Consider the following 15,415-nt stretch of genomic DNA (forward strand, 5'->3'; position numbering starts at 1 on the left):
GCGGGGAGAGCAGCAGACTGACACTATAGAGATAAACACAGCCAGCTCTGACAAGCTGTTTGTCAGCAGCGTGGCTGTGATTTACGAGGGATTGCAGAGTGCAGGGGGACCTTAGGGGGGTTTGGGATAGCAAGAGAGGCTGGGCTGTATAGGCAGATCCAGCCTCTGTATGCAGATAATATTCTTCAAACCCACCTCGGGTTCTCTTTAACATTTGAACCGTGATGGCCCCAAAATTATGAAAAAGCACGGCATGCACCACGTTTTTTCGATTTCTTGTGATCATTGCAGTGAGATCACTGCCATATACTGTAAATTAAACTAGCGCTTTGCTGGCGAATCAAAGTGCTGCGGAAATTGCCCAAAAAGCTCCCCAGTGTGACTGGGCCCTAAAGCCTCATCTACACGTGTAGATGAGGCGGCGATCCGGCGGCTCGATTAGCCGCCAGATCGCCTCTTCCGCGTCCCCGCTCGCCGCGCCAGATTCGATTCCCCGCCGGCGCCGCGTATCTTCCGCTCGATTCCCTGCCATTGTCCTTTATTTCAAAATATAATATTGTCGCCATACATTGCACTAGGGGCGTAATTTAAACATCGTAGTAGCCTGGACAAAAAGGGCAAATAAAATGTGTGGGTTTTATCTACAGTAGAATGTTTTATTTAATAATAATAACCGGTACTTATCCGTTAGCCTGGCGCATCCTCTAGGTGGCGACAAAACTCCACCAGAGTTACATCTTTCCCTACTATCCATGTTGGCCTGGAGGGGGAATAGTAATTAGCGCCACCTGCCGAATGTGCCCGGCTAACGGATAAGTACCTAATAATCCAAACATTTATATAGCTCTTTACTCCTGTCGGACTCAAAGTGCTCAAGAGCTGCAGCCACTGGGACGCGCTCAGGAGGCCACCCTGCAGTGTAAGGAAGCCTTGCCTTGAACTCCCTGCTGAATAGGTACTGACCCTAGCCAGGATTCAAACCCTGGTCTCCCATGTCAAAGGCAATGCCCTTAACCAGTACTCTATTCAGCCACTTTCGAGACTATAATGTCTAAAAACTGAAATAATTTTTTTTTTTTTCTACTTTTGTCTTATTATTCCTGTTAAAACAGAGCAGGGACAAGGTCCTCCAGCACCCAAGGCTGAGACACCAAAGTGCGCCCCTCCATCCCTCCCACCCCAGCTGTCACACACTGATTGCTATTAGACTAAGAGGTGCCCCAGGGCCCACAACCTTTCCAACACCTTAATATCTAGTTATCTGGCTTGCAGTCACTGCCATGTATCCCCTTTTCTTATTTCTTTCTGCTTCAAACACAATTAGAAATGACAGCTGAATGAATTGTGCGCCCCCTCCTATACTGCGCCCTGAGGCTGGAGCATCTCCAGCCTATGCCTCGGCCCGGCCCTGTGTTAAAATGCTATAGAATAAAATAATTCTTAGCAAAAAATACCAGCCAAAGAAAGCCTAATTGGTGGCATAAAAACAAGAGATAGATCTTTTTGGTAAAAATAAGTAGTGATAAAGATATTGGCGAATGAATGGGAGGAGGGCTGAGATGTGAAAAGGCTCTGGCCTATATGGGGAACAGCACCTGAAGTGGTCAAGTGGTTTTCAAGCACCTGCACATTGCAAAAGTTAATACTGTATATCATATTTTGTTAGTAACTATAGGAAATGCTGATCAGTAATGACATCCATCGCAGGGCAGAGCTATGGAATCATTAGCGGAGTGTGTAGAAGCTCTGCAGAGGAGATAAGCTCCGGGCCAGAGGTCGGGTTACAGTCCCCCGGCTGCACTATGATCCGGACTCTCCTCGCAGCACAGCGCACAGAGCTGCTCCCCCGCCGCGCCATGTGCTCCGGCGTGCAGCTGCGAGTCTGCCCGGGCCGCTGCCTGTATGACGAGCCGCTGCGGCTGCAGGTGAGCGGCCTGAGCCCCGGCCAGCACGTCACTCTCCGCACTGAGCTGACAGATGAAGGCGGGGAGCTCTTCTCCTCACTAGGCCGCTACCGAGCCGGGAGCAGCAGGGAGCTGGAGCTCAGCCGGAGCCCGGCGCTGGAGGGCGGCAGCTTCACTGGCATAGAGCCGGAGGGGCCGCTGTGGGCTCTGAAGCCGCGGGACCCTCTCCGGAGGCTGCTGAAGAGGAACGTGCAGAGCCCCTTCCAGCTGCGCTTCTCCCTTCACCAGGAGCCGTCCGGAACCCTCCTCGCCAGCGCTGCCCAGGAGAGGGGCTTCATGGGGGAAGGGGTGACCCGGCTGCTGGTGAGGGAAGGCAGAGTGCGGGGCAGCCTATTCCTGCCGCCTGGTGAGTCTCCGCTGCCTGCAGGGCAGGCTCTTCCTGGGGAATTAACCTCTGCATAATCCCCAGATTGTAATCTCCTGAACCGACCACAGGCTGCCGCTGTTACATGATTTTTTTATTCTTGTTCCCTACATTTGTATTGCTAATGTAAATAGTATGAAAAAGAGTTCAAATGTTTACGAGTTTTTATTGCTGTTTGTATCTCCATTACAAAGATTTTCCTTCATTTTAAGGGCCCGTTTCCCTGCTGAATCCGCAGAGTTTTCTCGCAGGCAAATCGCACGGGGAAACTGCCATAGGGTACAATGGCACTGCCGGCCAAATCGTTTGCGCTAGTGATTCGGCCGACATTGCCATCCGAAATGGTGCGGGAGGCTGCGAAGCCCATAGGCGTGCGTGGCACGGCTAATGGGATTCGTCTGCGTAGCCGCAGACCCGGAAGTGCCGCCGCACGTTTTGCAGACGCGTGCGGCTCAAGTGGAAACAGGCCCTTCGTGTACCAGAGATGTTAGATAAAAAAAAATTCATTCATACCTGGTGCTTCCTCCAGCTCCCTCCGGCCTGATCGCTCCCTCCGCGCCATCCTCCGCCTCCTAGATCTACGGTAACTGGTCCCAGTATCTTTGGCCAGTCTGTGCATGCGCAGTGTGGCTGTGTGCACCCCATCGCACTCCCGCGGCCAGGAGGGTTCTGCTCCTGCGCAGTAAGGGCCCCGATGACGGGAACATGGCGGGCCTGTGTGGACAGCGCAGTAAGTCCGACTGGCCACAATACCTGGACGTGTTACTGAAGATCCAGGAGGCGGAGGACGGCGCAGAGGGAGCAGAGCAGTGCTATTCGGCGCTGCTAGATTTGGGCGCAGCCGGCGCCACCATAGGCTACAATAGGAATCACAACTGAGCAGCGCTCAGTGAGCAACATCGACGCCATCAGAAGACTGATCCGAGGTTGCTTAAAAAACACAATAATTCGGCCTCCAGCAATCGCTAGAAGCTGAATTATATCATTCCCCCACTATCCATGGCGGCCTGGAGGGGGAATAGTAATTAATATGGCCTGGACTTGTGCAGCAGCAGGATCAGCCATATACCGGCTGTATCCTGCGCCCAAGTCTACCGGCGCCGATTTCAAATGTATGCTGCCGAGGGAGCGATCAGGCTGGAGGAAGCACCAGGTATGTATGATTTTTTTTTTTCTAACATCTCTGGTTTCCTTTGAGAGGGTGCGATCTTTCAGAGGGTGCCAGCAGGACCCGGGAGAAGACCAGAGCTGCAGCGAGCGACACGTGATTTCTAGGGGCTGGATGAAGCCCCAGGTAAGTAAAGATAGATTTATTTGGTTGCCTCACTTATCCTGACAATGATACCCTTTTTATATAGCTAGGGCTTCTTCCAGCTCCATGTAGTCTTGTAGGTCCCTCTCTGTTCTCCCGCTCCTATTCCTTGATCCGCTGTTTGTCTCAATAAAGTCGGGCAATACTGCACATGCGCTGGCCCAGCCTCCTTGTTCGCGTTCTCATGTCCGGGAGCGTTTTGGGCAGTACGCTGTGACTTGTAACCATGCATGCACAGGTCATAGCGCTGGGCCAACGCATGTGGATCAAGGAAGAGGACCTGAAGGACAGCAAGGGACCTACAAGACCAAGAGGACTCGAATAACAGTGCCACTGAATATGTTGGCGCTTTATAAATCAATAATAATAAGCCCCAGGTAAGTACAAGGGCAACACTTTCATTTTAACTCCGGTACCCTTTAAAGCCGGGGATTCAAACTTGCGTAAGGGGTCAAAATCTAAAACGTAGTCCTGGCCAAATTGTTTTATTAAGTTTTAACATTTATTGAACAATCTCAAACTCAGAGTAACTACAGCAGCCGTGAGGGGCCTACTGTTCCCCTTGTGCAGAGGAGCAGTGTAATATTTACCTGCTCCAGTGCGGCTTTTGGTCTCCTCTGATCTTCAGGGCAGCCATACGCTCATTGCTGGGTACCTCCAGCACCTGAGGCGTGTCATGTGATTGGGAAAAGGTGGTATGGAAACACAGCATGTGACTACCAGGAAGAACTGAAGTGACAATGCATCACTGGAGCAGGAGGGGCCCTATGCTAAATTTCAACTAGAAACACTATCACTGGTGTTCTCATCAGGATTGGAAGACAGTGTGCTGTTGCTCTTTTATTGCTTACATTTTAAGCTCACGAAGGGGGCAACATAAAATGGCAAGGAGGGCTGCATTCGGCTCTCAGGCCTTGAATTTGACTCCCGCGTTTTAAAGCAAAAACCTACAGTCCTCTCCAACCTGCCGTTCTAACCACTGCCGCAGGGACCCTCTTCTAGTTTGCAACTGCGATCCTCTCCATGTACGAGCGGCTTTGGTTATGTGCACAGGCATGGCAGTACAGTTGCGCTCGTACACTGAGGGCAGCATGTCCAGAAGAACATATCTCTTAAGCACTTGTTGGATATGTGCAAAGGACCCCAGCGCTGTATTCGTGTGGTTATGGAGTGTCCTGGAATCCTCTGGACTATCCATAGGCTTTCTTTTACTGAGGTAAGTATACTTTTTTTCTGATGCAAGTTTGATGTGGGTTCTAGTGTTGTTTAAGGTTCCGTATCTTCCCCTAGGGGCTCTGAACAACACGACCATGGAATGATCAGAAGCAAACTCTTTTCTGCTCTGTAGAATGGCCTAACAGAAAAGCGTTAAGCATCCGCTGAACCAGCCCTTAACCTAGTCTGTTCTGGAACTTTATATGGGGATAATCCTATTTAAAAGGCTAATGATTAAGTACCTGACTACTAAATGATCATGCTGATAAGTATTAGTCATTGAAGTATACCTGAAGTGAATTAACATTACAAATAAATAATTAGTGGGATAAAATACTTAATACTATGCCTCTTGCTGTGTCTTGCTGGGTTGCTCCTGTTACTATTTTAGTATTTGACTGACTTTGCAAGTGTTTGCAGCAGTTATTTGCACCACCACATGCAATAATCTGTTCCTTAGGAAATGCAGCTAGAGATCAGTTGGCACATCCTCATTCTACCACTCACTGTGGAAATGTCCCCCTCTTGTGTCCCACTTGCTACAGGTGAGTAATTTCCTTCAGGACTAGATGGTAGCCCAGTGACCCATCCCTCTGCCTTCCGTGCATAATACGGGATGAAGGGCTGCAAGATATAGATATAGATTGGTTCGTTGTGATAAGTAGTAATAAAGTTATAGGCAAATGAATGGAAGGAGCACTGAAAGGTGAAAATTGCACTGGTTTTTAAGAGAAAAAAATCCCTTTGAGATGAAGTGGTTAAATAAGTCTCCAGAATGTAGACGTTGTCAGCTGACAAAATATGCAAGAAAAAGCACGTTGACGAAACAATGATTTGTGGGCTAGACTACATGGCGTGTCCCTTGCATAGCACATGCGTGTGCATCCTTTCTTTTTTCCGACTGGTGAAAGAAAACCTTTCATCTCCACATACAAGTGTGTTACTAATAGGTCGATGAATGATTATATCTGTAATGTTCAATTCTTCAAAACTGTCAGTCCTGGAATGCCGGCGATCGTAGTGATCATGTGATCAGGAGCCAATCGCAATGACTTGGGGAGTACAGGGTTTTAAAAGTGGTACGTACCAATAAAATGTTGAGAAACACTGCACTACATGATACATACATAGACATTTGACTATGGTAGGAACTAGATTGTGAGCCCCTCTGAGGGACAGTTAAGTGACTATACTCTGTTCAGCGCTGCGTAATATGTTGGCGCTATATAAATACTTATAAATATATGTATCAGAATAAGGACTCCATTCTCTAAGCATTACTGCATTTGGTAATTCAGCTTCAGTAAAACAGCTGATTTTACTGAACATCTTGTGAAATGTCAATTCATGAAGACTAAACTGCATGGAAAACTAAAATGACTTCGTCAATTGAAGTCATGTTTTATGTAAGTTACCAAACGAGTACCGCGTGTGTGAAAATCTTAGTGAATTTGAGGAAAAATGTCCAAAATACAAAATGCAGTATTTTACCGACTTATTTTTACAGGTCTTAGTAAATTGAGCCCAAATACTGTCTCTCCCCCTACCTTTCGTGTCCCCACCTCTCCCTCTAGATAGTAAGCCTTTGGGCAGGGCCCTCCTTCTTATGTCTCCTACCTGATCACGCACCTCCATCACCGTACACCCATCCTATGGATCTGAGTGAACTAGACTTGCCTAATCTCCATGCTCCCATCCAGTGACGGACTAAGCGTCACAATGTACTCATACTGTGCTGCGTGATCTGGTTTTCTTGTATTCCTGTATTGTTGTATTGCTGTATGTCAACCTGAAATATTGTCTGTAACCTAAACTAATATCCAGAACTGCATAATATGCTGGCACTTTACAAATAAAATAAATATACCATACACTGCTAGCCGTAGAATCCGAGCAGGATCATCTGCCAGGCAACCTAGGCAGGGTGCCTGGGGCCTAGTGGGTGTCAAGGGGTCCACCTGCCAACTTCTCTGACTTCTCTTCACTTAGCGTACCAAAAGGACCACAAGGGGGTGCCAAATCTACTGCCTTGCCTAGAGCCCCATTACCTTTTAAAGCAGTAGGTTTAGCCATACTATGCCAGGGGAAAAAAAACATACAGTATACTGTACAAGTAGATAAATACTTGATCTACTTGCATAACACATGTATTGTACTGTCCACATTTTGATTTCAGTGAATTTTATATAGTAAATGAAGAGAATTCTGTTCCTGGTGGGAACCATGTCTTTTGCCCAAAGTTTGAGGCTAGATCCTGATGTAATTTCTGCCCTTTACTTTTTTTTTCTTTTCTCCTCCAATCACTGAGTCCCCTCAGCCTTGCTTGTAAACACAAGTGAGCAAAGGATCGTGTTTCAGATAAGCAGCCAGGCAGGGAAATAAATGGAAGAGGAGGAATATATTATAGATAAAAAGAACCCCCAGCAACTGTTTGGCACTGACTATTAAAGGGCCATTGCTCCTTAAAGTGAACCAGAGACGAAGCACCCTCATGTATTTTACCATATATATCAGTGGGAACATTAGAGAAAACACCTACCCTGCTCTCTGTTTCATCCTCACTGCTAAAAGTGTCTGTTATCAGCTGTGCTAAGAATCCCTGACTAAGCATTCAGTCTGGCTTTGCCGGGAATGATTTTAGCTGAGTCATTATAGCAGAGCCACAAGGGGGCAGGCTTGGACTTGAAAAGACACCAGAGAAGACAGACTCAGCTATGATCATTCAGTAGCAAAGCCAGACTGAATGCTCAGTCCGGGATTCTTATCAGAGTTGATAACGGTCAGGTTAAACAGAGAACAATGAAACAAAGAGCAGATTAGGTGTTTACTGTCATGTTCCCACTGATTTATAAGGTAAAATACATGAGGGTGCTTCGTCTCTGGTTCTCTTTAACCAGCTGAGCGGTCTGGACGAGCTCAGCTCGTCCAACACCGCCAGCGGCTGCCGCTCAGGCCCTGCTGGGCCGATTTTAATGAAATAAAAAGCAGCACACGCAGCCGGCACTTTGCCAGCCGCGTGTGCTGCCTGATCGCCGCCGCTCTGCGGCGATTCGCCGCGAGCAGCGGCGAAAGAGGGCCCCCCTAGCCGCCTGAGCCCTGCGCAGCCGGAACAAAAAGTTCCGGCCAGCGCTAAGGGCTGGATCGGAGGCGGCTGACGTCAGGACGTCGGCTGACGTCGATGACGTCACTCCGCTCGTCGCTATGGCGACGATATAAGCAAAACAAGGAAGGCCGCTCATTGCGGCCTTCCTTGTTTATTATGGGCGCCGGAGGCGATCGGAAGAACGCCTCCGGAGCGCCCTCTAGTGGGCTTTCATGCAGCCAACTTTCAGTTGGCTGCATGAAATAGTTTTTTTTTTATTTAAAAAAAACCCTCCCGCAGCCACCCTGGCGATTTAATCAGAACGCCAGGGTGGTTAAGTATGTGATAACTCCAAACCACAACAGCAGAAAAAGTTTTGAATGCAGTATTAGCATCTTTATCACTTAATACACTCAGACCAGTTGCTGCTGAAATTTGATTTTTACGGTGACAATCCCGCTTTAATCCATCTCTGAGTAGAATGTTTTGTCTGCTATCTCCCACATAGGATCAGGCCCATTCCCTGCCGTCATTGACCTTTATGGAACAGGTGGAGGCCTCATGGAGCACCGAGCCAGCCTCCTGGGCAGCCATGGTTACATGACATTGGCACTTGCATTTTTTGATTTTGATGACCTCCCAAACAACCTCGGTGGGCTCAGTCTAAACTACTTTCAAGAAGCTGTGGAGTTCCTAAGACATCATCCAAAGGTATCTTTGATCTTGGACACTTCATGAAAAGTGAATCTGTTCACATAGTACATGTATGAAGTGTATAGTACATGTATGAAGTGTCAGAGGACCTGTTTTATTTTTTGCTAATGTTAGGCATTTGTGAATGAAATGAAGTTTCAGCATAATTACATGCCAAAGCTGCAGGAAATGCTGTCTGAAATGTTTAAGTTCCACATTCCCACTTTCTGGATTTGCATGGACAGTGCTTGATTACTCACTGCCTCCGAAGACTCATGAGATTTCAGATAAAGACCTGTGTGCAGGAAGGTGTGGTGACATCACGTGCTACCCAGGGCCATCAGGCCAGGAATTCTGGGCAGCCGTGCAACTTTCCCCCTGACTCAGTTCTGACTAGTCATCAGATTTTGTTTTTTAATCTCTCTCATTACTTCTGCTTACGTCTACTTTTCCAAAAATGTGCTAGCCAAGTACATTTATTTATGTATTTATGCCCTTGTACAGAAGGTATGCGCTAAATACCTCTGTCATTACAAATCCTGTATTGAAAAATCTACCCATTTTTTTTGATAATTCAGCACTCTGCTTTTGTCAGGATGAAAGACTTTTCCATTTTATTAAAGGACCACTATCCTGCAAAATTGTAAAATACATGTGTGCAAATACTTATAAGCTGTACATTTCTCCCAGATTAAACTGCACTATAAATTTTCTCCTATGTTACGGTCTCTTACAGCAGGCAGTAAGAGTCTTGTTTTGGACTGGTCCATCTCCTCATGGGGGGACTCACAGTAACCCTTTTTTTTTCTTTACAAAAGCAATTCCTGGGAGCGGTCTATACAAAGATGCTAGCCTTCCTACTTGCTTGTACGCTATTTTGGCAGCTGGACTGCGCAACCACCTTTCAGTAAGTACTTTTGAAAATAAAACACTGAGAGCCCCTCCCCATGAGTAGATTAATTAGTCCTAGCCCTGTTAGATTTTTATTAGCTTTTGTAAGCAACAGGAACATAGCAGAAAAGTAAAAGTAATTTACAGTGAATTTTAATTTGGGAGAAATGTAGTTTTTATAAGTATATGTACACGTGAATTTTACATTTTACATATTTTTTTATATACGATAGTCGCCCTTTAAAGGAAACATTAGGCAATGTAAGAAAAAGGAGATCTTCTTACCTAGGCTTCCTCCAGCCCCTGGAAGCCTATTTGTCCCTGGCCACAGCTCCGCTCCAAGCCGGTCTACCGGGGTTCCCCCTGTAGCAGCCGCTGTGGGTCAGCAGCCTATGCAGGAATGCATGGCCGCGGCGATCGTGCTCATGTGGCCAGGAGCTTTGTGCACAGGCACAGTACTTCTGCACAGAACACTCTCAGCTACATAAGTGCGAGCTGTGCGCTCGCACATGTGCAGAGGCCACCGACCTCGCCGGGGCAGCAGCTGCTACGGAGGGGACCTCGGGAGACCAGCCTGGAGCGGAGCTGCGGCGAGGGACACACAGGCTTCCAGGGGCTGGAGGAAGCACCAGTTAAGTAGATCTAATTGTTCTTACATTGCCTGATGTTTCCTTTAAGAAGAAGATCCTCTGACCAACTTTCTATAGATGTGGCTGTTAGCCGGTAGTACTGAAAGTGATGCTGAATTACCAAAACTATTCAACCAAATATTAGCAGGCTTTTATACCACCAGATAGAGTAACTTACTGCACGACTGACATAATTTGTCTTTCTAAGTAAAGTCTACTGAATGGAGCTGCTGACACTGTGGAAAGTGTCGTCCTGTGTAATACAATGTAACTATGGAAAGATGGATATCATTTTAAAGCTCTCTTTCTCCTCTTTCTGACGACCCCTAAATCGTCGCCCTACGCCTTTTAGTTTTCTCTATATTCGCGATCGAAGTCGCGGCTGCGGCAATTTCAATCGCGAAAATAGTGAAAACTAAAAGGCGTAGGGCAGCGATTTATATATCATTGGAAAGAGGAGAAAGAGAGCTTTAAAATGATATGCATCTTCCCATAGTTTCTGCACTGCTCGGAGTCCCTTTAAGAGTCCTTATCTTAACCTCTCACCCCATTTAGATGTTCTGTTTCACTTATATTTATTATAATGACATGTATTTATGCTTAAAAAAAATCTATGTTTTCACTTTTGATGTTACATGTATATAGCTGTCTGTACCATCAGCCTGCAAACATACAGGATTGTAAGACCGACAAAGGCTGCAAGGCCGAAAGCTTACTTATTCGTATTCTTTTTAGGGCCGGTTCACACTTGCGGTTCCCTGCCAAACGGACCGGATGACCTGACCGGATCCGGATCGGAACCGTACGGTTCTGATCCGGATCCGATCCGGATTCCGGTCAGGTTGCATCAGGTGTTCATCAGGATGCGATCCGGATCCGTTTGGCAAAAGATAGTAGAAACCGAATAAAAATGTTGGGGTCTGGGAGGTCAGCAGAAGGTGGACCTGTGGAATCAGGCCCTCCGCTGTTTAGCACTCACCTCCACCTCCGACATACTGCCAACATCTCCAGCACGTTTAAAGTCACTGCTGCTCCACTCCAAAATGCTTGCCTATGTGTCCCCATCCAAAATCGCCGCTACAAAACGCATAGGAAGTGGGGTAGAACATCCGGATTTTTAGCCAGTGTGTTGTGCGCTCTCCGGTTATCATTGGTTTGTATTGGCTGGGTGGTGCAGTCCGGCTCCGCTCCGGATACGGCTGCCGGAGGAGCCGGACCAAAAAATAGCGCATGTTGGGTCTTATGCCGGAGTCCGGATCCGGTCCGGACGAAACGGACGCATGTGAACGGACGCATAGGCTTTCATTGCTATGCCGTGCGTCCGTTCCGTCCGTTCTGCATGCAGTCCGGCTCCGGCACGGCGATTCCGGACGGCGACCGCTAATGTGAACCGGGCCTTAGTTAGCCAATAAATGGTATCATCCGGATTTAAAACTTCTTGCTTTTACTGATGGCTAACACAGTACAATACCCTACTGCTACTACTAGGTATTACAGAATTATTGACATGAATAAATTGATTCTGATACTGATGAATGATTCTGATGAAAGAGAGCAGTCTTCGGATGACAGAGTAGTCATTGAGTTCTTGACCAAAGAAGGTTTTAATTTTGTATGTCAATTTTAACATTCCTCCTTGATCATGGGCACTGAAGTAACCATTTATAGTCGTAATAAAGGCATTGATTGTTTCAGCACTTTAAACTGTGTAGTTTTGATTTTCTTTATTTGCATATGTATGGTTGTGCTTTCCCCCACCATCAAGGGGTTAATCTGCTTTCAATTTTAATGACTTATTGATGGACTATAACTGGTCACTGCCGCCTTATAATCCTGCTTTTTATTTAAAGAAAATTGTTCAGCTGCAACATGCCACAAAAGGCTCAGAGATGTATACGGTACAAGTGTGGAGAGGGGTGATAACGTTTAAAGAATAGAAACCTTCGGGTTAAAAGTTGGTGTAGTGGAAGGATTTTTGGTGTCAGCAGTAGTACCTGATAGTAGTTCATGTCTTTGGTCATGAACTCAATGACTACACATTAGGGGCAGAGGCTGCATACTACATCTGGGTTAAGTTCCTGGCGATTACCCTAATGTTGTCCATTATCTGGAACTTAGTGGACAACTATGCTGTTGAGGAGGAAGAGAGTATGGACACTGCATCACTGCATCTTATGGGGAATATCTTCAGTTTGGCATTTTTTACCACTTTATATACCCTTAGCTTTTACATTGTGTGGTTTAACCACTTCAGCCTTCAGTGTTTTTTCACCTCATGCATCCGAGAAACTTTCACCTCCCATTCATTTGTCAATAACTTTATCACTACTTATCACAATGAAATGATCTCTATCTTGTTTTTTCTGCCACCAATTTCTTTGGGTGCTACATTTTGCTAAGAATATTTTTTTTCTAAATGCATTTTAACGGGAATATTAAGAAAACAATAGAAAAAAAATCATTATTTCTCAGTTTTCAGCCATTATAGAGTTAAAATAATACATGCTACCATAATTAAAACCCACATGTTTTATTTGCCCATTTGTCCCGGTTATTACACCATTTTAATTAGGTCCCTATCACAATGTATGGCGCCAATATTTTAATTGAAAATAAAGGTGCATTTTTTTCAGTTTTGGGTCCATTACTATTTACAAGCTTATAATTTAAAAAATAATAGTAATATACCCTCTTGACATGCATATTAAAAAAAAGTTCATACCCTTAGTTAACTATTTATGTTTTGTTTTGTTTTTGTTTTTTTTAATTGTAATTTTTTTTTTTATTAAAAATTGTTTGGGTATTTTTTGGAGTGTGGGTGGTAAACAGTTAATTTTAAATGTAATTGATTGTGCTTATTAAAAAAAAACAAATGTATGTAGATGTAGTTTTACTATTTGGCCACAAGATAACCTGTCTTTTTTTCTTTCTTTTTTTTACTATCCTGTAAGCGTGCGATCACGTGGGAACGCGCGCCAGCAGCCTTTTGGACATAGCAGCTATTAAGGAGGAGTCTTTTGAAACTTTTTTTTTTTAATGAATTAGTTTAACCACTTAACGACCGCCTAACGCCGATAGGCGTCGACGGGTCGTTAGTGGTATAGCATGGAAACGGCTGCTCGATCGAGCGGCCTTTCCATGCCAGTTCACGGAGACTGTCTCCGTGAACAGTGTGCGAGCCGCCGATCGCGGCTCGCACGCATAATGTAAACATCCGGGGAAGAAATCCCCGCTGTTTACATCACACGGCGCTGCTGCGCAGCAGCGCCGTGACGTAGATCGGCGATCCCCGGCCTCTGATAGGCAGAAGCCTGTCCTATCCGGCGCAGGACAGAACTCCGTCCTGCGCCACTCACAGGGTAAGGGAGAGGGAGGGAAAGCCGGGGAGGGCGGAAAGCGCTCCGGAGGGGGGCTTTGAAGAGCCCCCCCCCCGGAAAGTGCGGGTAGCCGGCGGCGATCAGACCCCCCCAGCAGGACATCCCCCTAGTGGGGAAAAAAGGGGTAAGTCTGATGGCCCTGGCTATTTCCTGATCGGTGCTGCGGGCTGGAGAGTCCACGCAGCACCGATCAGAAGAAACTACCCTGGTCCTTAAGTGGTTAAGGAAACTAATGGCAAAATACTGGTGCTTTCATGAACATTCACATTGTTTCTAAAATTTTCATTTCTTCTAGACTAACAAGCAAGAAATTGGCATTATAGGCCTTTCTAAGGGAGCTGAACTGGCAATGATAATGGCATCTTTCCTTCCTGGAATCAAGGCCGTTGTCGGTATATCTGGCTGCAGTGCTAACACATTTGTCCCATTTCCATGCGATGGGTTTGAGCTGCCCTCCCTGGAGTTCAATGCTGACAAGTTGAAGTTTACAGAAGCCGGAGAAGTGGATTTGTCAGAGACGCTGGATGATCCAACGGATCCAGCCTTTCAAGAGTGTCTCATCCCAGTTGAAAGGTCTTTTGCTGCCTTCCTCCTCTTATCAGGCCTGGATGACAAGAACTGGCCCAGTGATTTATATAATAAACAGCTTGCTGCACGTCTCACTGAACACGAGAAGGATGTTGAGAGTTACTACTATCCCGGAGCTGGCCATCTACTGGAGCCTCCTTATTTTCCTTTGTGCAAGTCTTCTTACCACAAACTATTAGGCATGCCTATGCTGTGGGGTGGAGAACTCCGAGCACATGCTAAAGCACAGGAGGATGCTTGGAAAAAGATCCATGGATTTTTCTCAAGGCACTTGAAGGGAAGTCGTACTGAACACAGTAGACTGTAGATGGTTTCTAATGAGATGTACCACATCCAAGTGCAATCAGAGAAGACCTTAATAAATACATTAGATTTTAATGCAACACAACATTGAATGTTTTCAGTCAACTGTTTTTTCAGGGTATGTGTTTTTGTCTTTGGTTATTTCCAGTCTCATAAATATGCATGCATGTAGTTTAGGATAGGTTCACAGTGGTCCGTTGTATAACGCATGCGTTATAATGTGTGTGAACTGCAATGGAGACTGGACATTGATGTTAATGCAAAGCCTGCATGCAGCGAGTTAGGAGAACGCGATCAGTTACAACACAGAGATGTGAACAGGCTTATAGAATTGTACGGGTAGTGAGCTAACATGCATAATTATTCTGCAACACAACTGAGCACTGTGAACTAGTCCTGAAATGAGTATAACTAAGTGAGCTACTTTTTGTCTAGCTCTGCATCATATTCCAGTGACAAAAAGGGCTCCCTGTCTCCCTCACTTTGCTTGTCAACCTTCCCCCTCCCTCTGCAAAGAACAGAAGTAGGCACGACTGTTAAAAAATGCCAGTAATAATAATTTACATGTGACCTGGTAGTAGTATTGGACTGATCGAATCCCTACCGTACACTGTGGAAGTTTGGTTGACTGGACTCTTCTACTCCATAATATGGTGAGGTGTGTCACTTCCCAGACATGCCATCTCTTATGTTGGGCGGCAGGAAGAAGAGTGATTGAAAAAAGCTGCACACTTGTAGGGGGTGAACGCTGGTGCAGGATCCCTAGGCAGTAATAAATCCAAAGGAGGGATCCGCTAACAGTCTTGCTGGAACTTGCATCTTTTTTTTCTTCAAAAATCACTTTTTATTAAAGGTAAAGCATCAGCATATAAAAGTCTCAAAATGTAGTATAAAATTACATAACATAAAGTCTGCTATACAAAAATGACATTGCACATCATTCTCTTCTTTACCAGATTTTAATAGGAGAAGGAGGGAAAAAGGACGGGGAGGGGGA

At 45.8% G+C, this 15,415-nt stretch overlaps 1 protein-coding gene across 1 annotated transcript; it reads left to right on the forward strand.

Moving 5' to 3' along the window:
- The first annotated feature begins 1,765 nt into the window (after positions 1–1,765).
- LOC137533120 (acyl-coenzyme A thioesterase 1-like) lies at positions 1,766–14,503 on the forward strand. Its single transcript, XM_068254308.1, has 3 exons — positions 1,766–2,310; positions 8,446–8,648; positions 13,823–14,503. The coding sequence occupies exons 1-3, from the start codon at positions 1,803–1,805 to the stop codon at positions 14,420–14,422; spliced, it is 1,311 nt and encodes a 436-aa protein (XP_068110409.1). The 5' UTR covers positions 1,766–1,802; the 3' UTR covers positions 14,423–14,503.
- Positions 14,504–15,415: the final 912 nt, after the last annotated feature.

Source organism: Hyperolius riggenbachi, chromosome 9 (assembly GCF_040937935.1).
Source record: "Hyperolius riggenbachi isolate aHypRig1 chromosome 9, aHypRig1.pri, whole genome shotgun sequence".
NCBI lineage: Eukaryota > Metazoa > Chordata > Amphibia > Anura > Hyperoliidae > Hyperolius > Hyperolius riggenbachi.